We start from the raw sequence: 26,979 nt of genomic DNA on the forward strand, positions 1-26,979 counted from the left end.
CGTGTACAAAGAACATTGAGAATGGGATGACCTTAAAAATCAGGGTGGTGGTGACCTCTAAGAGGGAGGAGGGGGCTGATCTGGAAGACATGGGCTGGGCAGAGGGTTCAGTTATGGGGTGCTGCTTGATAAGCTTGTAGCTCACCCCTACTTGCTTTATAATTTATTTATTCACAGAACAGTGTGCACATATTTTATGCTCTCTTCTGTATGTGTAGTTATCTCAAAATCGGAGAATAATTCAAGTGCCTGGTAATTGGATTGGCGCTGGACAAAGGCTGGTTTTCCTTTGACTTCGTGTGACCCCTCCAGTGCTTCTTCTGTGCTTGGGGGGCACAGAGCAGGAGCGAGAAGATGCTGGGTGAGGCATCTTCCCACCTGCCCCTCTCCAGTGGCACTGCTGCCAGATACAAATGCCCCAGAAAGACACTGCCCAGAGGCTTTTTTAAACCGCTTTATTCAGGTTGGCTGGTAGTCACGGACTGGATCATGTGTACAGGGTAACCCACACACCCCTAGGCAAAGCCTCTCCCACGTCCCCCGACTCCATCGCTGAGGTGCGGCCAGAGGTTTGAGCCAGTTCTGAAGGGATGTTGGGCCCAATAGAAATATTTACAAATCACCAGGGGGTGGGTGCCCCCTGATCAGGGATTGTGAGGGGATTGGTATTGGGGGGCCCTCGGCTCCCAACAGCCCCAGGCCCTTGGGTGGGTTCGGCATGGGCTCTGGGAGGCGGCTGGGACATTAGGAGCTGGAAGAGGGGGGCTCCTGGAGAGCCTCGAAGCCCCTCGAAGGGGTCCTGCTGGTGCAGAACTCTGCATGAGGCCGTGGGGTCAGAGAGGAAAGGCCCTCCTTCCGACTTGCCATGTGAAGGGGCAGATTCCTGCCCCGGGGCAGGCAGGGAGCTGTTTCTTGGTATAAGGAGGCTGAACATGAAGGACCCACTTGGAGACAGTGGGGTCTCCCTCTCCTCCCAGGGCCCCTGTGAGCCACCTGCCAACTGGCCACAGCTCTCCTGGGGTCTCTGCTCCCAGTTCTTTGCCAGAGGAGAGGCCCCAGTTCTGCTCAGAAGATTCAAGTCCAAATTTGGGGAGGGGTCACTGTCCACACCTCCAGGTCCAAGCAGGGGATGGTCAGAAGGAGGCGGGGAGTGAGGCTCGGGGGAGTGAGGCTCGGAGGCCCCGGCTTGGGACGGGATGGCGGACAAGCAAGCAAAGCGAAACACTGGAATCTACTGAAGCTGGTGACGGAAGGGGGCAGCTCGGCCCCGGCCTGGTGCCCCACCCCAGCGTTCTGGGGCGGCTGTCCCCTCGGTGCCCCGGGCCACCGTCTCTGAGCCAGGTCACGGGGAGGGTCTGAAGGGGAAGGGTCGGGCGGGCCTTACATGCTGAGCCAAGGGGTGGTGGGAGGAGGGCCGACGTGGGGGCCACGGGCGGTCTCGGGATGGGGAGGGCAGCTGGACCCGGGCAGTCCCATCCCCAGCGGTCCAGCGGCTCCTCATGCACTCGGTACAGCCGTAGGGGCGCAGGGCGGGCCGGCGGCGGGCTGGGCATCAGTCTAGAGGCTGCAGGCCTCCTCATCCACCGAGCGCTTCCGCAGTTCCTTGCCGGGCTTGGGGGGCGGCGGGGCGGGCGCTGCGGGCGGGGCCTCGGGCAGGTGCAGGACGGAGTTCTCTCCCGGCTGCACCCGCAGGTAGGCCTTGACCTTGTGGTGCCGGGCCTTGCCGTCGCTGAAGTCAATGACACGGCACTCGTAGATGCCTTCGTCCGTGGGCTTCACCCGCGACAGGCGCAGCTTGTGGGAGATGTTGCTGCCCACCACCTTGACCACCTGGGGGCGACAGAGAGACGGTGACCTGGCTACGGGAGCCCACTCCGTGGATGGGGCCCCAGAGACACTCCCACGAGGGCACGCGGAGTTAACAGCAAAAGAGTAGAAGCAACCTCAATGGCCATCAACAGATCAGATAAATAGGCAGTAGTCAGTTCACTCAGTGGACTATTGCACAGCAGTTCAAAAGAATGAGCTAGAACTAGGCGCGTTAGAGCTCAGGGACACGCAGGAAGTGACAAGATCTCATTGCAAAACTCCTATATACAGTGTGATGCCATTTCTGGAAAGAAACACGGGAAAATACCCTACACCGGTTTTGGTGACTTGTGTGTGTGCAAGTTTGAAAACAGATGGGAGGGAACACAGTGGCCTCACAGCCATGGTTGTTTCTGGAGTGGAGCCCAGGGAAGGGCCGAGGACCTGGGGTAGACTGCAAAGTGAATTCTTAGCTTTGTTTCTCAAACAAACAAACAAACAAATAAATAAATGCTGATCACAGATATATCAGGATGCTGACAACTGTTCAGTTGGAGGGGAGCAAGAGTGTGACATCTGTCTTTGTACTTTGGCTTTTTGCTTGTTTATCTATTTGATATAGTTTTAAACTTTTTACTTAAAATTAAAATATAATTTATATAGAGTAAGGCACACACAGCTTAATGAAATTTTACTCGCATGTACACCGGTGTGACCACCATCCAGAGCAAGGCATGGGACACTTAGAACCCTCTGGAGCGCACCCTTGTGGCCCCTCCTTGTCAATACTCACCCCCGAGGGGTTACCCACTAGTCTGATTTCTATCACCATAGATTAGTTTTCCCTGTTCTTGAACTCCTCCGTGTGTGGCTTCTTTCACACAACATAACATCAGTCAGATTCCTTCACGTTGCATGGCTCAGTTTGTTCTTTTTTATTGCAGTGCAGTATTCTATCATACGGATATACCACAATCTGTTTATCCAGTCACCTGTTGATGGACATTTGGGTAGTTTTCAGATTACAGCTCTTACGAATAAATCTGCCATAAACATAAAGCTAGTGTGAGTTTTTTTCAATTAAGAAAGAAAAGGACAGTCATGTAAGATAAATCATTGGGGAAGCTGGGTGAAGGAGACAGGGGACTCTGTGATCTCTTTTTGCAACTTTCTATGAGTCTGCAATTCAAAATAAAAAGCTGGAAAAAAAGAGAGCAGTCGGGCCTATAGAGTGGGGGGGTGGTAATGGGAGGGGGCTTCCATCCTTCCTTGTCCCCTTATTTCTTACAACCAAAAGGAGCCTTGCCCCACCTCCTGTAGCCCCTGCCCCACCTACACAGAACAGGGGAGAAAAGTCCCCAGCCGCCAGCCACGGCCCCCGTGCCCAATGATCTCACCACCAGTTGGCACTGCAGGCTCGCCAGGGCCAGGATGGAGCTGAGTGGGATTCAGACCTGTGGCCCCAGTTCTGAGCCCATCTGGTCCCTCTCCCCTTGGCGGGGGGGGCAATGGGGACAGACAACCAGCCTGCCTGTTCTTGCCACACGCCAAATTCTGGAGGAGGACACCCCTGCCGATCACCCTTGCAGTGAGGAGGCCAGGGTGAGGAAGACGACGCTCTCTGAGGGAGTGCATTCACTGTGCAGCCGGGCACTCACACACATGACTGCTAATCACCCCACTAATCTGCTCTGGCTTCCCTGGCCCCTTCCTCCCAGATGCCAAGCTCCTTCTGGCCTCACAGCCTTCTGGTCTCCCTGCCTGGGTGCTGTCTCCTTGACTCCCATTCATTTTCAAACATCACCTCCTCCAAAAAGCCTTCGATCACATCTCCCTGTCTGTTTCTTTCCTAACAGCCATCACAATTTGAGAACCATTTTGTTTACTTGATTTTTGTTTCTCTCTCTGGCTAAACTATCAACTCCACGAGGGCAGGGGTGATACCTATTTTGTTCATCTCAGTGATCATCGCAGAGCCTGGTACCCTGCCAATAATAATGATAAAAACATTTGTTAAATGAATGGCCTCACTCTAGCTCCTTCTTTCTCCAAGTGAAGTGGTACCCAGATATTACGCGTTTTGATTTTAGGTCGTGTATATATGCTCCTACCCACTTTACAGCTGGTGAAGCTACGGCTCTGAAAGAAGTGACTTTCCCATGGGCACTGAGTCAGTGAACGGCGGAGCGGGGAACCGACCCGCGGCCTGAGTCCATGCACTCTAACCCTCCAAAGGCATGACAGAGGCCCACAGAGGGTCACGCAGAGCTGGCAGGGCCAAGGGGGGTTTCCCAGGCTCCAGAAGGATAGAGAGCAGTGGGCAGCCACAAGGAGCCTGGCCCGTCCTCCCTTATTCTGAGCCTTCCTGCCTTTCCCCCACCAAGCAGGAAAGCGTGGGCTTACAGCACAGCAGGAGGCAAGAGGTGGGACAGAGGCAGAACTTCCCACCTTCCCCAAGCGGCAGGAGACTCTTCCAGCTGCCCCCCTGGGCAGGGGACCCCTCCTTTCCGGGTACCGGGGCTGGGCCCAGCTGGAGGCCATCAGCCCTGCTGATTCCATCACCTCTGGCCAAGGGCACGGAGAGGTCCTGAGGCCCTGCCAAGCTCTCAGGAGAGTCAGGAGACACTGCTGCAAATGCGCAGCGGGGAGCGAATTACCTCAACATCTGTTTCCCTCACGGATATTAATTATCCTTCATTTGTCAACCCTACAAGGCGCTAATGGAGTAATAATGTGAAGGCTGGGAGCAGCGCTAGGGAGGGAGCACCGAGCCCAGCCCACCCCTCCGCCCAGCCCCGGCCCAGAGGCCAAGGCCTGGGCACCAGCTCTCTCCTGCCCTGTCGCCCCTGTGTGGCCTCCCCCCTCAGGGAGGAGGAGGGAGACAGGGAGCACAGCAGACGGTGCTGGGAGGCTGACTCTGACCCTGACAAGTCACCAGCACCCTGGCCTCGGTTTTCTTGGGCTAGATCCATCCAGCCATCCAGCTGACGATTAGCGAGCGCCCACTCCGAGCTGGGCGCTGGGGATACAGCTATGAATCAGCCAGACCCCAGCCACATCCACGCGGGCTCCAGGTCTAACGGAAAACCCAGACCTCACACCCGCAACCGAGCACCCCAGGGAGCTGGTTTCCAACAGGACGAAGGGAGAGGCCACACATCAGAGGCTGCTCCCTCCCAGCCCCAGGGGTCTGTGTCTTTAAGCACCATCCGGAGAAGGCAAATGCTAAAAAACGGTAACAACAGTAACGGTATTGCTGGTAGCTAGTGTTTATGGAGCGCTTGATCCCTGTGAAATGATGCAGTAAATAGTCTCAACCTTATTTAAACCTCATAATAACCCCGTGATGTAGGCGCTGCTGGGATACCCACTGTACTGGTCAGAAAACGGAGGCTCGGAGAGGTGAAGTGATTCGCCCAAGGCCACCCAGCTGGTGACAGAGACCAGGCCTTAACCACATCTCTGGGGAGCCTCCCGGAACCAGTAAACCACAGGTCTTTCTACCCCCTCCCCCGTCATTTCCATAGGCCCCCAGCCCTCCATGTCTTGGGGGAGCCCAGTCCCTCCTCAGAAGCATCTCCTGCGGGAGGGGGCCCATCATCCTACCCAGGCTTCTTGTGGGTGGTGGAGTAGCCTGTGGGATTTCAACATTCACAGACTGGGCAGAAGAATCCCGCAGCCCAGGCCTCCAACACAGCCGGAGAGGCTACGAGGGGAAGAGACCCCCCAGGCGGCAGCCTGGCTGTAAATCATAATCACCTGGGCACAGGCATCGACAGGCATTAGCAGTGCAATTAAGTACCTAATTATGCTGAAAGAGGCAAGGCCAGCCCACACCAGGACCAAGCTCAGCCTCCTCCCTGCTTGCCCATGGCCCAGGCCCTTCTGGACGCGGCAGGAGCCCACACACCATCAGGTGGGCAGGCTGGGATCTTTCTCCCGAGCCGAGCCAGGAAGAATGGGTGATGCTAATTTGCATCCATGGTGCCAGCCCTTTCCTCCACGAGGCCTCAGCCTAAGAGGGACATGGTGGCCCCGGGAAGGTGCTGGGTGGAGAAGAGGGGTCAGTGGGTCCCTGCCCCAGGCCAGGGCTTGCCCTAGGCTCTGCTACTCCCGTGCCTCCATCAGCAACACCTGGCCACCAGCCCCTCGGCATGTCCAGAACCCAACCCAGAGTCTCCCCAAATCTGGGCCCCGGAAGCCTTCACCCATTCCAGCTAGACCCTCCCAAGTCATCATCCACACTGCTCCTTTCTCACTCTGGCACAATCCATCTCTGAATGCCACTGATCTTCCCTCGAAACATCACTGGGCCCCCTCCCCTTCTCTCCAGAATCCAGATCCCCGGGCACTGGCCAGGACATTGCAGGGTCTCCTGCAGGGTCTCCCCAGAGCCACTCTGGCTCCTTTCAATCCGTCCTCCCATGACAGCCAGACAGATCTTCCCAAAACGCCCCCAACTTAGAACGCTTCCTTTGATGGCTCCCAGCAGTGGCTGCTGGGGGTACCTTTGGGGTCTGATCCCCACCTTCCCCTCAGCCACAACAGCCTCCTGCAGTTCCTCCAACACACACAGCCAGAGAAGTTCCCCCTACTCCTAGTCAACCTCTCTACACTTCAGTGCTCACTTCACCTCACTCCACCTCCTCCAGGAAGCCCTCCAGACCCACCAGACTAGGTCAGGTCCTCTGTTACTGGCTGCGCTCCTTCTCATTTTGATGGTCACAGTTGTAATTTTACTTTTTATCACGAGGGATTATTGGATTAACATCCATCCCCCACACTGCCTGGGAGTACCGTGAGAGCAGGGACTGGGAGTGTGTGACCACGGCCTTCACAGAGTAATCTCTTCAGTCCCAGCCAAAGGCAGGCTGCTCTATGGATGTCTCAAGGGATTTCCAAGATGGATGGAGTGATTTTTTTTTTTTTTTTTGGTATGCGGGCCTCTCACTGCTGCGGCCCGCCGTGGAGCACAGGCTCCGGACGCGCAGGCTCAGCGGCCATGGCTCACGGGCCCAGCCGCCCCGCGGCATGTGGGGTCTTCCCGGACCGGGGCACGAACCCGCGTCCCCTGCATCGGCAGGCGGACTCTCAACCACTGCCCCGCCAGGGAAGCCCGGATGGAGTGATTTTTGACTCCACATGAATCTTGCCTCCGTTTCAGACTTCAGAGTTCCATGCCCTTTGTATATTGTGGATCACGGCAGGAATTTCAAGAAAATATAGAAACGTCTACTGCAGAAAACAAAGTCATAATACACCATGACCCGCCGCTTGGCCTGTTAATCCTTAGTGAAGGATACAGACCTCATGTGCTGCTCCAGTGGTCACAGCGCCCATCCCCCACACCAGAAAAGATGCGGTATCCATATGTGTATCATACCTGTGGGGCAGCCAAGCGGGGTAAACGGGGGCTTGACCTATAGGGCCACTTGGTGGATCTGACCAATGAAGCTGCCTTTTAACCATTTATGGAGATTTGGGGACAGGGGGCTGCAGTATGCTTCCTGAGGCCACTTTGGATGTACCTGGCTTTTAGGGCTTAGCTGGAGAGGAGGCGGGGCTTAGGATAAGTGGGCTGGAGCACGAGGCCACACGTATATGGGGACCCAGGCTGCCCACGGCTATTTTGGACTGAAACAGGTTACATGAACTGAATCTACAGCACAAATGACTTTGGTTAGACCAAAGGAGGAACTAACAGTAATGAAGGCAGGTAAGCCCCCTGGGAAAGAAGGTGTGTGGAGAATTTCACCTTATTTTGCAATTAGGAAGTCGGGGGCCATCTCAACTTGCAAAACTGGTTAAGGGGAAATTAACCTAAATTCCAAAAGACAGAACTTCAGTTAGGTCAAAAGAAAAGTTTCCAGAACTTGAAAATGGACATAGCAGAATTTACCTGAGCCACAGGAATAAGGCCCTGATGGTAGAACCCTCAGCATATACAAGCTCCCAAGGGAGATATTTTTAAGGCCAGGGGGTCCTTTCCCAGGTCCCAAGTTAAATGAGATAATTCATGTAAAGTACTCATGGTTCCTGACATATGGCGGGCACTCAATAAATGTTAGCTGCTTTATTATTACTATTATTATGGTCATCATCATCATCATCACAGATGCCTGTCCTCTCATATAAATGATCTCCCTATGAGATTCTGAGCTCTTTTCATTCCCTCCCATTTCCTGTAGCGAAGCTGGGCCTCCTTTCCCCGCTCCACACATGCTAGGAATAGGAGTCACGTGATTCGAATACTCATATTAAGTTTCCACTCTAGTAACTACGGTCATTCACACGACCAAATCCAGAGGACCGTACAGTTGCCAAAGTGTTTTCATATATTCATTAGACAGCAGTGAAAGGGGGGAAAGAGAGGCCCAGGGAGCTGGCAGAGCTGGACCAGGACTCAGGTCCTGTGACCTTCAGGGCTGGCTCCACTGTGTCCTCACTGTACCACCCCCGCACTCAGCACTGCCATATCTCAACCTTCCCAGGGCCACCATGGCGGCCCCGATGGGTTACAGAGCCCATCACGGAGCCCTGCCGCCACCAAACTCCCAGAAACTCACTGTACTTCCCTCCTCTGAACCCGAGGCCCCTCAGGTGCTGATGCTACCGGTGGGGAGACTGAGCTGTTTGGCTTTCACAGTTTTTCAAAAATCAAATTAGAAAAAAAAAAAAAAAAATCAAATTAGGTCCCAACAGTTAAAAATTGGGAGATTATTCCATGGAACTCGGGATTTTTAGGTGACATGAGACTATGGGGCCGGAATTCCTGCCTGGCTCATCTAGCTCCTACAGATACAGGGCCTGCGGTCCCCAGGTCCCATAGTTTCACACAAGCGCCTTCACAGCTGCACGTCCCCTGTACACATCCATGCACAGGCATGAGGCACATCGTGTTGGCACGTCTGTTTATCAAAATCTGTGTCTGGCTTTACACTGCCATTGGCCTGGGGGTGTGGGGGTATGTGTGACAGTCACTTGATAAATATTTATTGAGCACTAACTACCTGCCAGGCACTGTGTCAGGCTCTGGAAAGGTAACAGTCTATCAGGCAAGCGCAGTCCCAGCCCCACTGTCTCCGGGTAAGACAGGCCTGAAACAAATGCTCACAAGCATGGATGGATAAGTGCAGACAGAAATGCAGCCAGCAGGGAGAAGGGAGGGGTGCCGGCTGAGTTCCAGGGTCCAGGGAGGCTTGCTGAGCTGAGCTCTGAAGGAAGAGAGAGGAACAGTTTGCTGGGCAGAGGGACTGGCCTGTGCAAAGGCCCAGAGGTGGAAGGAATGGGAGGCTGGAAGGCAGCGGGTGGAAGAGGGCGGTGTGAGCGGGTCAAGCAAGATGAGAGAGCCCAGAGGGTGAGCAGAGCAAATTGTGCAGAACCTCGAAGCCTGCAGAGAAAAGTCTGAGCCTTCTCCTAAGCTGCAGGAAACCGGGGTGTGCCTCCGCTTACAGGTGTCCACTAACTGCGCACCTGTGTATTTAAGAACGGTCACGTGCAAGATGCTGTCTGCACAAGGAACTGGGTCTGTGCTTGTCTGTGGGTTTCCTAACCAGAGTCCCAGAGCCCCAGCTGGTGCAAGAACCGCCGGGGCTAGGATGGGGTGGGGGGCATTGCACAATCATGCTGAGCACATTTATTTTATTTAACTAGTTAGCACCTTCACATTCCCCTCACGTGGGGCCCAACAGCCTTGAATTCTAATCCTCTAAGTCAGATGATTCTCTCTTTTGCCTGAGATGCTCCTTAAACCCCAAACAAAATCATCGGCGAGAGAGTTGCCGTGAATGGGGTATATTGATACACACACAGATTTCTACCTTCCTGGGCTTAACTGATGGGTGTTTGGGCAAGAAATAGGGTATTACGTATGGGTGTGCCCTTGGCAGAGGGTGAGGGTTAGGGTGTGGGGCTACGGATTTAGAGAGGGTTGGACCAGCAGCTGCTCTGAGCTGGAAATGGCTCAAAGTTCCAGATCGCAGCTCAGAAAGGCCCCGGGGCAGACTGCACAAATGATGCTTGAAGGCCCTTGTCTGTCATCTGCCTACCTCCTGCTTGAGCTTCTGTGGGAGCCTCCCTCCTGGACTCCCTGCCTCCGTTCTGCCACCTCCAGTGCCTGGCACAGCACCTCATGCCTCCCAATGCACTCTTTACACTGTGACTTCTGCTCAGGGAGCTCCTCTGCATCTAACTGGCCTTGGGGTCCCGAGCTCCCTCGCAGGTCCTTGAAGGACTTCAGAAGGAGCAACAGAAAAGAGTGATTTTGGAGGTCACTCCCACACATGCACATTCATACCCCGGCGGGCACCTGCATCTTCTGAGTATGTGTCCAGTGGACTTCTAACCTCCTGCCAGGGGCTTCCCTGGTGGCGCAGTGGTTGAGAATCCACCTGCCAATGCAGGGGACACAGGTTCAAGCCCTGGTCCGGGAAGATCCCACATGCCACGGAGCAACTAAGCCCATGCGCCACAACTACTGAGCCTGCGCTCTAGAGCCCACGAGCCATGACTACTGAGTTCGCGTGCCACAACTACTGAAGCCCGCACGCCCAGAGCCCATGCTCCGCAACAAGAGAAGCCACCGTAATGAGAAGCCCACACCCGCTCACGGCAACTAGAGAAAGCCCGCGTGCAGCAACTAAGACCCAACGCAGCCAAAAATAAATAAATTAAATAAATAAATAACCTCCTGCCAGGCTGACCACATGCCCCGTGCACAAACCCAACCTGGTCCCATGGCCACATGTGTCACCAGGCCGGTCCCCTCTACACAGTCTCTTTTCTCAATCCTGCCTGCCTCCTCCAGGCCCTGCTTTGGGTACCCTCCTCTACAAAAACTGTCAATCCCTGAGTGCCCCACCTCACTGGGCTCCAGCATAGCCTGGAGACAAAAAGCTGGAGGCAGCTCAGCCAAGTCACAACCTCCAGCAAGGCTTTGACCCCTCTAAGCCTCAACTGCCCCACCTGTAAAATGGGTGAAAGCTTGCCTTTCCCCACAGAGATGGAGCAACAATAAAATGAGTCAATGCATTAGAAGGCCCAGCCAGTCTTGAAATCCTTCAGCTGTAGTTCCCCTGTCCCACCTCACGTCCAGAGCCAGATGACCCAAGTGACCATGAGATGCCACAGCAGTCATTCGTGATGGGCCAAAAAAAGCTGGCTCAGTCTCATTATACCCTGTTGGTTCCCCAAATAAAAAATGCTGCTGAGACAGACATGAAGCCTCAGGGACGCACACAGCCTTGGCCCCGACAGGAGAGAATGCGTCTTCTCTCCCCCTGTCATTTGTCTGTGCCTGTCATTCAATGAACTTGAAAAATTTCTGGCTTTTAAAAAACAGAGCCAGGCCAATTTTTCCCCCTTCTTTTTTCCTTCTCCTCCATCTTCTTGCCCAAGCTCCCTGCTGAACTGGATTTTTTTTTTTTTTTTTTTTTAAATTACAGCTGTGTCTTCCGTTAGAGCCCTTGTGAGAAGTCATTACCAAAACTCACACTTATTTTGGTGGCGTCCTTCCCTGCGTCTTCCTGCTGAGATGCTTTTAGCTGTTGGGAGCAGGAGGGTGGAGAAAACAGAGACAATGTGTTAGGATCACTGGGTGGGGATACGAGCAATGGCTAAGATTCTCGTGACCGCAAGTGACGCTCTGGGGACTACGGGTCCAGAGGTTGGGGTCCTTCAGCTCTATGTCCACTCAGGGGATGGAGGTGAGTCAGAGCAAAGGAAGATAAAGGAGGTGCCTATAAAACTGACTGCGCATGTGCTACACATTCTGATATGTAGGGTATTTAGAGATATACAGGGAGGGTACGTGTGAACAGGCAAAAATGTGATTCGGGCTTGGTGTGTCTGTAGGAGTGTCTGTCTGTACACTTGCATCTCTCTATCCGTGAATGTGTTGTGTTTTCAGGAGTGTTTGCAGCAGACGCTGTCGGAGCCCTGCCCACGTACTATCCCCCTGCAAGCTGCCCCCAGAGGCGTCCAACTACAAAGGCTGCAACTCTTTGCCTAAGGGCTTTCTCTGACCACTGGAGTGCTCCGAGCCTGTGTGCTGGGGAGTTGACACCTCCAGGAGCTAGATGAGTTTACTATATATTTGTGAATATGTCAGAGGCCATTTCTTGAAACATGCAAGAACGTGTGAGCATGCCCACGTGTGCATATGAAGGTGTGTCGTGTAAGTGTTCGTAAGTGAACAGGTGAGCAGATACATATGTGTTTGCATAATATTTACATATACACAAGCGTAAGAATGAGAGTGTCTTAGTTTCTTCCCCCAGAAGCAGACCCTGAGACAAAGATTCAGGTGCAAGTGGTTTATTTGGTAGGTGATCCCAGGAAACATAAGGAGAGGAATGAGTGAGTGAGACAAAAGAGGAAAGGAAGTCAATAATGGGTATGTCATCAAGCCAGTTACCACCCTGGGCAACTGGAACTTACTCCCACTGGGCACCTGGGGGAAAGGGAGTACGATGCTCTTCAGTTATCCCAACTGAGGAGCAAGGGAGCTGGGGTATTTACCCTCCAACTCCCGTCAGTCATTGATGGGGCGCTCCTCCAGCCTGCCTTGCTGGCCAGCAGGTTCTGTTGTCCAGAGAAAACCCTCAGGCAGTGTTGCAGGGGTCGGCAGCGGGGCTGGTGGCAGGGGCTGGTGCTTACCGGGCACGTGGGCGGGGACACCAATAGCGTCTGCACCCCGCCATCCCCTCCCCCGCTCCCCGCCACAGGCTGGCACAGTGTGTGCGTGGGAGCGCGTACGAGTGCAGAGGTGAATGTGTGTGCCGTGCCTGGGCTGCCTCGTGTGCCTGCACGTATGCGGAAAGGCATGCATGTACACGTGTGTGTGACAGCTTCTGTCCCTATGGCCTGCTTCCCCACCTGTACACGAAGGGAGGGACTCTACTCCTCGGAAGGCCCTTCTTACCGGGCCCATCCCAAGTGCTCAGCCTGGCTCCGCCCCCTGCCCCTCCCCACAAACAGGCCTCCTTCTGGGAACAAGGGAAGGAGACAGCTGGGGGCTTCAGAGGACGAACGTAGCTGGGACCCACGCCCCTCCGAGGAGATGAGGGGCAGAGACACACTCCTCCCCGGGGGCGGGTGGGCCAGGGCTCTCCCAGCCCCACTCGGAAGTCTCCCCAGGGGCGGTACCTGGTTCGAGGCCCATCCCTGCTTGTCCGTCCAGTCCCTGTGGCTCCGCAAGTACCACCACTGGATCTCCAGCGAGTAGGAGGGGGAGCCGCTGCCGCGGAAGGAGCAGGCCATCTCCACGTCCTCGCCCGTCCGCGCCGTCATGTCGTGGGGCGTCTCTGTGAACAGGGCTGTGCGGAGAAACCGGGGGAGGAGTGGCCGGGGCTCAGGAAACAGCGGGGCCGGCGGCCCGGGGCTGGTTCGGGGGCTGGAGCGGAGAGAGAGGGAGCGGCCGGGCCTGCGGGCGGGGGTGGCCTGGCTGCAGGTGGGGCACCTGGACAAGCTCCGCGAGGCTGCGCAGAGGCCTGTGCGGCGGCAGCTGGCCAGACCTGGGGATGAAGGCGTAGGCCCGGGGCCCCGAAGGCTTCCCACAGCTGGGCCGTGATCCCGGAGCCTGCGGGCACCAGATTCTCGAGAAGGGAGCGATGGATCCGAGGAGGGCTTGCTCGGATGGAAGGTGTGAGCGAGGAGGCCAGGGAGGAAGCTGCCATTTTCATCAGTTCTTCCCCGATTTCTCCAGTTGCCCCCATCCTGGGTTGTTCCCCGCCCCAGGGCACAGCGTTCGGCACCGTCTTTGCAAAACCAAATCAGACCTACCGCCCCGACCCCCTCGGAACGCTTCCTCGGGTCCCCTCTGCACCAGGTTGGGGGGCAAGCCCTGCCCACCTCCCCCTGGTCTCCATTCTGTCCTGCGAACATGCCTCACTTTCTCACCTCACTTTTGCCCTCGCTGTTCCCAATGCCTGGAATGTTCTTCCCCTGGTCCCTCTTCGTCCAGCAAGTCACTCAAAGTTCAGCTGAAACTTGGCCCCCTCAGAGAGGCCTTCCCTGGCCACCTGGGTAGGTTCCCCTCAACCCCCCACCTCCCAACTGCCTGGGGAATGGTCACCGTCTTGCATCGGTTCACTGCCTGTACTGCCTGTGCAAGCTGCATGAGAACAGGGGCCAGCTCTCCTGTGGCTACACATCTCCCGGCACCCCGCAGGTGCCCCGAACGGGTGATACATCCTCCATCCTCTCAAGAGCCCCAGGAGGCGGTGGGAGACACATGTGCCTCCCATCCCTCCAGCAGGGTCCAGCTCTCCCACCAAATCCCAGAGCAGGCGGTTCCTGGGACCCAGCAGGAGCCCCACCCACTGCCATGCCCACCACGCTGGCAGGTAAGAGAAAACAAATCCCGGCTCAGTGCGGCCCAGCACCGCTCCCCACCATATGTTCTGTCTCTGGTCTCTCCAAACAAATACTGTCCTGAGAGGTAATTAGAATCCTTTTCTCTTCTCAGGAGAGATTTTGTCACCCTGGAAAGACACGTGGCAACAGGCAGGTCACCCAGGGAATGCTGCATCCATCAGTGCCCCCGTCCCGTGCCCACCTTGCTGCTGCAGCCCGCCAGACACCCCGACCCAGCGGGCAGACAAGCCCACCTTGCAGCCCCGGTGGTCCCTCAAGGCACCACTCAGCTCAGGGCAGGAGGAGGACAGAGTCTGACTGGGGGCGGGGGTCCTGCTCTGGGGCCACCTCCCTCCACCCCCTCCCCATAATCCCAAGGGCTTTGGGAGGATCAGGATGGATAAGTTGCTTTTTCTGCTCTGCACACAGGGTTTCCAAGTGGAGCCTGACTCCAGCAACGAGTCTCTGGGCTAAGAGAAAGTCTGTGACATCCCTGACCTCCACGGTCATGGGTTCAGTCTGCCCACATCCTCTGAGGTTTGGGAGGGACTGGCCGCTGTTGCATAACAAGGCCCATTTAATAAGAATGGGTGTTGTTGGAGTTACTGAACACAAGCCAGGTGTGGTGTGCAGTCAGCTGAGAGCTGGGCCTGTCCTTATTCCCAGTGGGCAGCTGGCTCCTGGAGGAAGGTACCCGCCCACCCGCCTCTGCCTTCCAGGTGCCCAGGCCCCAAACTGTAGAGTTGCCCTTGCCTCCCTCATTCTTCCTCTTACACCCCCTTTCGGTCTCTGGGGAATCCCATGGGTTCTGCCTCCAGAACATCTGAATCTGGTCCCTCTGCCCACTCCGACTGCCCCACGCTGGGCCAGCCGTCACCACCTCTCACCCGTAACAGTGGGGGAGCCTCCTCACTGACCTCTCTGCCCCCTCCGCGACAATTTATTTTCAACACGGCAGCCAGAGGTAATTGGGCAAAACACAAATCAATCCCTGTCTCTTCTGTCCTCAAGCTACTTTTTCCACTTGCTCATTCCATTCCTGACACGATGGCCTCCTTGCTGCTCCTCCAACATTCCAGCTGAGATCCTACCTCAGGGCCTTTGCGCGTGCTGTTCCCTCCGCCTAGAAGGCTCTTCCCCCAGATTCTCACATGGCTCCCTCCTTCCCCTGCTTCAGGACTCTGCTCAGATGTCACCTCCTCAGCAAGGCCTACCCTGACCACCTCACTTAAAACTGCATCCCTGGAAATTCCCTGGCAGTCCAGTGGTTAGGACTCAGGTGCATTCACTGCCAGGGCCTGGGTTCGATCCCTGGTCAGGGAAATAAGATCCCACAAGCTGCACAGCCAAAATAAACAAATAAATAAAAATTTTTTAAATGAAAAGAAAATTGCAAAATTGAATTTGTATTAAAAAACAAAAAACAAAAAACCCTGCATCCCTTTTGCCCTGAGACCCAGTGCTTCAAATCCTTCTTCCCTTCCCACATACTAATAGTGCTGTGTCCACTAGAACCTTCTGTGACAAGGAAAATGTTCTATATCTGAGCTAATACAGTAGCCACCAGCCACATGTGTCTATTGAGCATCTGAAATATGACCAGTGTGAATGAGGGACTGAATTTTAAATTTTATTCCATTTAAATTCATTTAAACTTAAATGTAGATGGCCACTTGTAGGTAACGGCTACTGTATCGGACAGCACAGCTAATATACTTATTTTATTTATGTTTATGGTCTGCTTTCCCTTCCAGGAGGCAGGGGTGGTGCCTGTCTTGTCTACTGATATTTCCCCAGCTTGGCACATAGTAGGTGCTCAATAGATACTTTTTGGATAAACAAATGAGCAGAGCTGGCTGGTCAGTGGTGGAGCCAGCATCCACAGGCAGGAGGGGCCCTGTCCCAGAGTCCCAGGCCCAGCCCTCCATGCCTGCTCTGATGCTGACTTGCCAACTCGAGCAGGACTGAAGGGGGCCGCCGAGGACCGAGCCACCAGGAGGACTGTGAGGTGATCAGAGCGAGCCATTGGCCCCCCGATCCTGGGACAGCTGGATTCGGCTTTGACCCAGGCCCCTGCCCACCCAGCACCCTTTGCAAACAGGGGAAGGAGGAGAGTGGTGAGGCCCCCTAGTTGGATCCGAGGTAACCAGCGGTGTGACCCTGCTGACCGAGAGACAGTGGGAGGGACACAGCTGTGACCCTCCCCAGGCACCACTGCCTGAGCCACGGGAATCAGAAAGTAGCCACACTTCTCCCTCCTGCAAATGGAGAAAGGGGGTCCAGAGCTACTGGGGGGTGGGGGGTTTGCTCATCCCAGGATCACAGAGCTAGGAAGAGCGGAGCCAGCCCTGGAGCCTGGGCCTGCGTGACAGCCACGGCCCTTCTCCTCCCAGAGATGGCTGAGTGGGGGAAGCACATCTGTCCGACAGGAGGATGGGAAGTGGTGCATCTGGGTCTCATGGGTGGAAGGAAGGGCAGAGATGGGATGTCCTCGGGTGGGGTTTCCATGAGGGTGACCCGGGGAAGGGCCAGCCTCCATCCACCCTCACTCAGCCTCCCCCTGCCCACAAGCTCCCCAGCTGACTGAAAAACCCTGACCCTGGCCCACCAGCTCTTCTTCCTGATGCAGAAAATGAGGTTCAGAGCGGGCAGTATCTGGCCTGGGGCTGCTCAGCAGCCAGGGGTCAGCAAGGTCAGGCTTCAGGCCCTCTCACCCCCAACACACAGCCCTTATCGCCCAACCCGGATCCCAATAACTGTCCTCTAGAGGGCACAGTCCAATAGACACCAAATGCAAGCCACGCAGCAAGACACATACGGCATTTTAAATGTTCTATAGCCGTATTTTTAAAAGTAACAATTTTTTAAAACAGATGAAATTAATTTTAATCATTTATTTTATTTAACCCAAGATATCAAAAAATTATTTCTATTTTTGGAATGAGAGGACAGGGAGAGGGTTATACAAGGCAACATATGCCTCATGCCCAGCAGCACATAGTAGGTGCTCACCAAATAGCACTCCCTTCCTTCTCTCACCTTCTAGCTCCAAATTCTTCCATCACCAGAAAGATTTTTAAAGATGCTTCTCTGTAGCCTCATCAGATTATACGGTGGATGCAACATCTGTATTTCACTCACACCTGGACCACAAGGCCTCTCATCCATCAGTCCTGTACCTCCTCTCCTTCCTCATTTGCTCCCAACAGTCATCCCCCCGCCAAGCCAGGCGGATTCACACAGGTCCTGGGGGGCTCGTCAGCCAAGGTGACCCCAGCTCAGCCCTCACCTCCCTCCATCTCTGAGCTCAGGTTCCCCATCCCAGACCCTCTGGTCCAGGAAGCCTGCAGGGACTGGACCCTAGCCCACCCATACGTCTTTGCCAGAGTGACAGCAGGATTCCCCTTGGGGACTGGTGGTAGGGACATCTTCTAGTCAGGGGAACCAAGGCAGGACTGGAGCTAGAGAGAGACAAAGCGGGCAGAGCAGCGAGAACCAGTGTGGCCCCAAGGGCCCCTTGGACATCCCTATCTCAGGCCCCATCTCTTGCCAGGACATACTGAGTCACTGCTTACTCACAACCTCCAATGATGAATGGATAAGCAAAATGTGGTCCCTCCATCCAGTGGAATATTATTCAGTCTTAAAAAAAAAGCAAGGAGATTCTGACACACGCTCCAACATGCATGGACCCTGAGGACACTTGGCTAAGTGAAATAATCCAGGCACAAAAGGATAAATACTGGATGATTCCATGAGGTTCCTAAAATAGTCAGACTCACAGAGACAGAAAGCAGGATGTCGGGGCTGGAAGAGGGAGGATGGGGGAGTCATTGTTTAATGGGTACAGAGTTACACTTTGGGATGATGAAACATTCCCAGATGTGAATAGTGGTGATGGCAGCACAGCAACCTGATTATACTTGATGCCACTGAACTGTACGCTGAAAAATAGTTAAAATAGTGAAATTTACATTATGCATATTTTACCACAATTTTTAAAAAAACACCTCCCGTGGCTTCCCAGCCTTGCAGCGGTATGTTTTCAGGGATCTGTACCACAAGGCAACTTTCCACTAAATCTGAGCTGTCCAATATGGTGGTCCTGAGCCACATGTGGCTATGGAGAGTTGAAACACAGCTAGTCCAAACTGAGATGGCTGTGCAGTTAGGTCCACACTCAATTTAGAAGACAGTATGAACATAAGAATAGTATCAATAGGGCTTCCCTGGTGGCGCAGTGGTTAAGAATCCGCCTGCCAATGCAGGGGACACGTGTTTGAGCCCTGGACCGGGAAGATCCCACATGCCCCGGAGCAACTAAGCCCGTGCGCCACAACTACTGAGCCTGCACTCTAGAGCCCGCATGCCACAACTACTGAGCCCACACGCCTAGAGCCCGTGCTCCACAACAAGGGAAGCCACCGCAATGAGAAGCCTTCAACGAAGAGTAGCCCCTGCTCGCCACAACTAGAGAAAGCCCGCACGCAGCAACGAAGACCCGATGCAGCCAAAAATAAAATAAATACATTCTGTTTTAAAAATTAAATTAAATTTAAAAATTAAAAAATAAAAAGTGTGACTCTCTGAGGGCCATTTCCAGAAAGGCTGCTCTGTACCCAGCTCAGCAGGGTGCCGGGGCCAAAAGGGTGTGTGACACAGGGTCAGGAAGGCCTGCAGCCCCCAGAACTCCCAGCTGGGAGGCAGAATAGGGAAAAGGGCTGCAGAGGGAGTGTTTACAAGGAAGCCCCAGCTCACAGGCAAGTCTCATACAGCTCCTGAAATCAGGGGATGTAAAATGTCCATAAGAGGAAAACCTAAATAAGTGGGGTGAAAAAGCCTCCAGGGAATGAGAAGGCTGGAAGGGATGGGTGCAGGGCATCCGCCCTGGGATGGACCCAGGGGAGGCACCTGAGGGTTCTCTTTGTTTCCTCCTGGGCAGCCCCCAGCTTCTGGCAGGCGGCCTGCAGCAATAGGGATTGAGGTGTGAGTCAATGAAGGCTGCTTCATCTCGCAGTGGACAAGTTTCCTCTTCTCAAGAAGTGACAGGGAATGCATTTTGTACAAAAGCTCGAGGAGCTGCAGTATGCCTTATTGGGAAGATGGTGAGCTGGGCATGCAGCAGGGGCTCAACTGCTCCCTGCAGAAGGAATGAAAGAGATCAAATTTCATGGACTCGTACCCTGAGCTAGGCCCTGTGCTGGGCTTCCTAAGATGCTTAGGCCAGGCCCTGACTCTCAAGGGGCCCACATTCTGCAGGAGTGACAAACACACAGAACAGTCTGGACAACAGCTGGGACTGAGCCTGGATCGGCATGTACAGTTGCTCAGGGTGTGCACCACTCACAGAGCCATGAATCATAGCGCACAGAGATGTGCAGGGAACAACTGCATGCAGAAGCTCTGGATGGAGGTGCACGTGCTAAGAGAGGAAAGGGCAGCCTCATGTCTGCCTGGAGATTCAGGCTGCTGGGAAGTGGGGACGTGATTGGACTTAAACACGGACGGGGTTTGCACAGCTGGGGGTGCTCAGGACAGGAAAAGGCATACCAGAAATAGAGTTTCCCAAGTCCAACCTTTGGGGGACCACCTTTACCATTTCTGCAGGATCCCGGTACCACCTGCACTATCATTTACTTACTATTTATTTTCGAAAGCATCTTTCCCCTTTTACTAAATAAATTCAGCTTAAAAGGAGACTTTTATTACTGCCATAAATGGAAAATCAGCATCACTTGCCATAAAGAGAGGGTAACAGTAAAAATAAACACTACGAAAACCAAACAGCGTTCGTAAATTCTAGCCAGGGCAGGTTGCCTGCTGAAGGCTTCGAGCCTCAGTCCCCATTCCTCTCATTAACAGGGGAGATTGGCGAGAGTTATCCATTAAATTCAGAGCAGCACTGAGCAGAAACTTTCTTCTTGATCAGAAGGGCCTGGGATGCAGGTCCAGCTGACGCCAGTGGGCACCAGTGGGCAACCACCGCCACCACTGTCACCAGCTCTGGTTTCCTTGGCCGCTGGCCCAGTCCCACGATTCACCTTTAGCTGGCACCTCCAAGGCCTTGCTCACTCTGGCCCATAGACCTGGAAGCCTTTCCTGCCACTCACCTATACCCGGCAGCATCCTGTCTGATTCGCTGTAAGTTTCCACGTGCCTTGCGCATGGTGGGGGGGGGGGGACTGACACCCATTTCAGGAATGAGGAGGCCCGAATGCATGCTAGTAGAACGAATGACCAAAGAAATGAATGGAGGGCTCCCTTCTGTGCTGTGCTGCTCAAACCAGGGAACTGACTTGCTGAGGCATTGGTTTCTCTTCCCCGAAATGGGGAAAGAGCATTGTTTTTGTATTAAAACAAACATGAATATATTATGGCATAGAATACAGAATTCATGCATTTTGAATGAAATAGGAGACATCAAAGAAATACTGTCCTTGGTTGGGAGCTGTTTACTCTCCTGCATGGGGAGAACACCTCGTCAAGGGCCTCCATCCGATCCAATCAGAAGCTGCCTTCACCTCTGCAGCCTCAGGCTCCTCAGACCATGCTCTGCACACTGGAGTGTTGATGTATCGGCAAAAGGGGCAGGGGACCAAGAGGAAAGAGAGGGGCTGGGGGAGGGTGAAGCCCAGGATTTACAGATGCAGATGCGAGTTGCGGCTCCACCCTGACTTGCTGTGTGGCTTCGCGTAAGTTGCTGCGCTTCTCTGGGCTTCGGTTCCCACATGTGTCATTGCTTAAAGGCTTATCTTGAGGATTAAATGAACTCACGCAGGTGAAGAGCCTGTGTTTCAGTGTTCGGGACACAATATGGCCTCAACGCCCACTCACTGCTGAGTTCTAGGGACACACAAGCACATTCACCCAGGTGGGGCCCCTGCCCAGCCCTGGCTGATGACCCGCCCAATAACAATTAAAATAGCTAACACTTTTGAGCACTGACTATGTGCTAAGTGCCTGGAGACGCTGTGCCTCAGCTTCCTCATCTCTAAAATGGGGATAATAATAACCACCACCTCATAAGGCTGTTGTAACGATTAAATGCGTTAACATTTATAAAATGACTGCCTGACACCAAGTATGTGATTATAAAGATGCTTCCTTTTCATTTATTTATTCATTTAGTTGTAATTGAAGTAAATTCACATAACATAAAAATAACCATTTTAAAGTGTGCAAGTCAGTGGCATTTAGTGCAGTCACAATGTTGTGCAACCACCACCTCTATCTAGTCCCCAGACATTTTCATCTCCCCAAAAGGAAACTCTTTACCCACTAAGCAGTCACTCCCCCTTCCCCCAGCCTCTGGCAAGCACCAATCTGCATTCTGTTTCTCTAGATTTGCCTATCCTGGATATTTCACATACATGGAATAATAGAATATGTGATCTTTGGGGACTGGCTTTTTTCACTTAACATAATGTTTTCGAGGTTCATCCACATTGTAGCGTATATCAGATTTCACTCCATTTTGTAGAGGTGTTTCTTTAATAAAATATCTCACTGAATCCCCAACACAACCTGGGAAGCAGCCACTATCACCCTCGTCTTCTTACAGATGAGGAAACTGAGGCACAGAGAAGGTGGGGACTTGCCCAGGTCCCCTGCCAGGCAGCCCCAACACAGCCAGGTGGGCAGTGCTGGCACCTAAGGCCGGGGGCAGAGTGCCTCCCAAGGCCACCAGCGCATATTGAAGGAGACAGCAGTGGAATTACAAATCTAGGGAGATTTAAGGAGAGTGAAAATATTCTGGCACTTGCAGGATTGTGGGAGCTGAGCAGGTTTCCCCAGTGGAATTCCTGCCTCCTCTTCCCACATATCTGGGCCACAGGGGATGAAAGGGTTTGGGAGGGAGAAAGGCAACTGTGGGGATGTGCAGGGAGGCAGGGACAGGGGGGGACATCCAGGGACGGGAGAAGGCAAATAGGCATCCTGATGTCTGTGCAGGTACCATTTCTTTTCATCCTCACCTGTACATCCTGCAAAGCCGGTGGGGTAAGCCCATTGCACCGATGGCTAGTGAGGCTCTGAGAGTTGAGTGAGGGCCAGAAGTTGAGCCCAACAGTGTCTGATCTCGAAGCCCAGGCATATACCCATCCCTAATGCCTGTCACAGGCAGACAGGGGGCGAATGGAGGAAGCATAGGGAGATTGCATCAGCCATAGTATGAGTGGTTACCCCAGAACCCCAGAAGGGAGAATCCCCAGATCCACTGAGAAGAGGAGAGAAAAGCGAGCAATGTCTGGAGGCACCAAGTGTGGAGCCAGGGAGGCCAGGGCCATGCAGAACAGAGCAGAATGGGAGAGGCAGAGACAAGGGCATCTGAAAGCCAGGTGCAGACCAACCACAGAGGTAAAACCGAGGCAGCCCCCAGGGATGCTCCAGAGCAGAGCTTCTCGGGGTGCCCAGCAGGCAGAGGCAGAGAGCAGAGTGGCCATACTGCCCCCTCCTCCACACCCTCCCCGCCAGGGCCTGGCCTGGGTTAAACCTGGCCCCACTTGGGACCTAGTTCCTGCCCCCGTCCCAGCCTCTCCTACTCCTGCCCAACTGTGTTTGAGAAATCCAAGAATGCAGCTGTAAACATGTGGGCTCTGGAGTCAAGCTGACCTGGGTTTGAACCCCAACTACACTTCCTCGAGGTAGGCAAATCTCTGAGCACCAGTTTCCTCATCTGTAGAATGGGTATTGTGGGCACGCAACAGGATCACACATACCTGTAAATGTCTGGCACATGGTGGGCTCCATGGAGCGTTATCATGACGGCAATGATCAGGCTGCTATTCACACTGCCTCTCTCAGGGGGTCTTGGTCCACCCCCTGCCTCCCCAAGGCTCCCACCTCCCTTTTCCTCACCTAGAAGACTAGCCTGACCTGGCCTTTTAAACACAAAGACTATTCTAGCACCAGACAAGCCCTAGTTGAAGGGGTTCTGCCCTACCCCAGGGCCTTTGAACTTACTGTTCCCTCTGCTTGGAAGGGGACTTAACAGAAAGCAGCAGAGCTGGGATGGGGCTTGGGGCAGCCAGCACCTAGCTGGAGTCCAGTGACCACTGCTGGGGGTCTCTGGGGGACATAAGGAGACCAGCTGGTGAGTCTCAGGGCCCCTGCCCCGAGGCCCCGCTGTCAGCCAGCCTGCCCTCCCCCTCCCTCTCCTCTGCCTGCCTGAGACCATTAGTGTGGCTTTGTTTTGAGCACTATTTCCACTACCATGTGCTCTGGCCGCCGGGCCTCCATTAGGGACCCTTTCCTGAGGCCGATGACAGGCAGCCAACAGCTCCCCAGCGAGCCAGCCGTAATTGCTGCCGCCTTGAAGGTCGGAAATGATTTTTTTAAAACCTCACAAAGCAAAACAGACACCCTGCTGTCTGCTCCCGCCTTCCCTGCCCTCAGCCAGGAACCAAGCCCGAGGTTTCAGAGAAAGGGGGGTTCAGTTAAGACCCCCCCCACAACCCCAGAGACACCCTTAACATGCCAGGCTGGGAGAAAACAAAGTTTGGGCTCTGCTCCCTTGCTTTGAACTAGGTGGGGGGGCCCCAGACACCTCTCTAAGCCCCAGTTTCCTCCTGGTCAAGATGGGCGTGTTGATGGGTGCCTGGGGTGCCTGCTGGGGTGACCATGACGAGCTTCTGACAGGAGGTCACGGGCCTCTCTGAGGACGTACGTGAAGCAGAGAACCAGAAGGCAGGGGAGGCAGGAAGAGAGCCTGCCAAGGGGAGAAAATCGCTGGGGGAAAGGTTCTGAGGAGGGAGGAGCTTGGGTGTTCAAGAAAGGAAGCGAGTGTACTTTCACACACACACACACACACACACACACACACACACACACACACACACACGGGTTCCCCTCTCCTTTCGAGCCCACATTCCCGTCATTCCCTGGACACCTGGACCAGCCCCATCATCCTATGAGCCCAGAAACTCAGCCCCCCAGCCCCCCGCAAACAGCCTCTCCTCCTCCGTTAGCCCCTCCAGCCTCCAAGTCCTGTTTGAGCCCCCATTTCAACTCACAGGGCCATCCCCACCCAAACGCTAGCCACTCCCTGGGCCTTCCCCACTCAGAAACCCTCCAGGGCTGCCCCTGCCCTGGGGATGAAAACCAAGCTTCCCAGCCCGTTCTCAGTGCCTCCAGCTGCAGCCTGCTTTTCGGGATACGCACGCACGACTCTCCAAGTGAAGCCCCTCCCAGACCCAGGCAGTCAGGCAAGGCTCCCTACTGACCACCAGTCTCCTCTCAGCCTTGACGGTCCCTGGATACAGGCAGAAAAGGAGTCCACCTCCCCCAGGAAGTCGTCCCTGACTGCACCAGGACACAGCAACCACTGTCACTGGAAACCTCCAGAGACCTCCCTCCAATGGCTCACCTGCCCTGTTTCCTGGGCTTCCACCTCTGGTTGACTGTCCTCCATTACCTCTTCCAATACTCACCCCCTGAAGACACTCACCAAGGACTTGCCAGGAAAGTGAATGAAGCTTCTTCCAGATCACAAGACAGCACTGTGCGGGGGAGTGGGGGGAAGGACTCCAGAGCCCGGCTCTGCTGCACACCGGCCCGGTGTCCTAGGGCCAGCCCTGGCTCCTGTCTGGACCTCAGTTACCTCCCCAGTGAAATGAAGGCTGCTTCCCTGGAGGACCACAGGTGGGCTTTGGGGGCCTCAACAAACCCTCTGATGCTGGACAAAACCATGTGGCATTTTTCTGAGGAAACAATCCAGTTTTCATCAACATTCCAGCTCTCAAGAGGATCACGACCTCCCAAAAAATTAGGAACCCCTAGTCTAGACAATGTCCAGCGTCCCTTGCACCTTCCCTACATGGTCGGTCATTCACTCGTTTATTCGCTTCATTCATTCAACCAACATTTCTTGGGTGCCTGCTCTGTGTGGGTGTCATCATCATGCACAGAATCTGTGTATGTGTAATCCTGAGATGTCACCTGAAGAGAGGAGCGTACGTGTGTGTGTGTGTGTGTGTGTGTGTGTGTGTGTCTACAGAGAGACAGAGGGAAAGGGAGGACCAAGGTGGGAGAGATGAGAAGAGGGAGGGAGAGGGATAGAGCAGACACAGGGAAAGGGACAAAGAAAGATGGAGAGAGATTGAACAACAGAGATAGAGATCGAAAGAGAGAGAGAGAGAGAGAGACAAACCCACGGAGAGAGATCTGGAGGAAGAGGGGAAGGCGAGCATGTGCCACCGATGGGCAATGCCAGCCCCCCTAATTGATGGCTCTGAGCGGGGCCCCCCTCCCGGCTCCGGCTCTGACCTTCCAGATGTTCCCAGAGCCTCCACGCCTCGCATCCCAAGGGCACCAGCTTGGAGGGGGCTGGGGAGGCTGGTACTCATGCAAAGGCAGAGGGCACCCGCCTGGCCCCTTAAGCCAATCCGCTAAAGGACCTCCCAGGCCCCTTCCCCCACTGCCACAGCTCCTCTGACTGCACGTGAGCAAATACCCTACCCGAACACTCACTCTAGACTCAGGCTCAGACAAAAACAGCAGCCCCCCAGCAGAACACTCAGGCAGGCACGCCCATACTCTCACTGCTCCCCACTGACAATGCTGGACTTGGATCCAGGAGCCTAGACTGTCAGCCCCGGGCTCTTTCAGCCAGACCAGGCCTTCTCAGCATTTTGGCATCACAGACCCTGAGAGAATCTGACGAATTCCAGGGCGCTGCTGCGGAACAAAGCACCTGCCCACAAGCCCAGGCGGTTTGGCAGCCGGGAGAGGAGAGGTGAGTGGGTTAAGAGCCACAGGCTGGTCTCAGGCCTGGCTCTGCCATCCAACATCTGTGTGTCCTCAGGCAAATCGCATCATCCCCCAAGCCTCAGTGTCCTCATCTGTAAAATGGGAGTGGGAGTGCCCTCCTCACGGGGCGGGCGAGGATTAGATGAGAGGCAGTGGGGGAAGTGGCAGGCACGGAGAAAATCCCCCATGAGCGTTTTGGTTCATAGCCCGAAAGGCCACTGAGAGCTAAGCACCATGTGCTGGACGGAATCCCACGCCACCGTCGGCTCCGTCCTCACCTGTTGGTTGGAGGACAAAGAACAGCGCTTGGGAGGATACCGATGGAGGTAGTCTAGATGCTTAGAGCTTAGGAGAACTCGGCACTGTTCAGGTGGGGAAATTGAGAGGGGCAGGGACGTGCCAAGCCACCCAGAAGGTGGAGGCAGTGGGAGGGTGGATAAAAAGCCAGGTCCCATTCCCTGCCCCAATTCTGGCACTTTAACTGGGAGCTGAAATGACAAAGGAGTCACTATCCCCACCGCTCAACATGGGGAGCAGCGAAGGCCCCACTCCCACCACGTCCCCTGTGTGGGACCAGGTATCCCCGGAGTCCGGAGCTGTGTCCACCCTTGTCCCAGCCCCACCACTAAACTGCTGGGTGACACGTCCTTATTAACCGCCCACTGTGTTCTGGCTTCTCTGCCCACTTCCCCAGGCTTTGCTCCTTTGGGAAAGAAGGCAGGAATCCCCCCGTGACATCCCCAGCTAATAACTGGTCCAGCTTACATACCTTCTGTGATGGGGAGCTCACCACCGGGTACCTTAACTGCTCCAGGAGGGAGTGCCCTTCTCCAGGCTGAACATCATCCCTGCTTCCTAACGCATCACAATTTATACTTATATGTATCTTATAAGTTTAGCTGTCTGAGCAAGAGCCTTAACTGTCTTCTTCACTGATATGTCCCCAGTGGCTAAAAGAGCCTGGTCCATGGCAGGTTCTCAACTGATATTTGTTGAAGGAATGATCAAGCTTCCAATAAATGGCAGCAGCCCCTGTTAGGCCAGCAGCTCCCAGTATGAGGAGTATGGAGT

General features: G+C 54.4%; 1 protein-coding gene across 1 annotated transcript in view; it reads right to left on the minus strand.

Moving 5' to 3' along the window:
• Positions 1-436: 436 nt before the first annotated feature.
• The window catches only part of VSTM2L (V-set and transmembrane domain containing 2 like), a 33,651-nt gene continuing 7,108 nt past the window's right edge, over positions 437-26,979 (minus strand). Inside the window, exons 2-4 of the mRNA XM_059038927.2 lie at positions 12,955-13,124; positions 11,301-11,351; positions 437-1,830 (exon numbers count right to left, since the gene is read on the minus strand). Of these exons, the coding sequence (XP_058894910.1) occupies positions 1,558-1,830; positions 11,301-11,351; positions 12,955-13,124 (494 nt within the window). The 3' untranslated portion in view covers positions 437-1,557. The remainder of the gene's footprint in view (positions 1,831-11,300; positions 11,352-12,954; positions 13,125-26,979) is intronic.

The sequence above is a fragment of the Kogia breviceps genome, chromosome 14 (assembly GCF_026419965.1).
Source record: "Kogia breviceps isolate mKogBre1 chromosome 14, mKogBre1 haplotype 1, whole genome shotgun sequence".
Classification (NCBI taxonomy): domain Eukaryota; kingdom Metazoa; phylum Chordata; class Mammalia; order Artiodactyla; family Physeteridae; genus Kogia; species Kogia breviceps.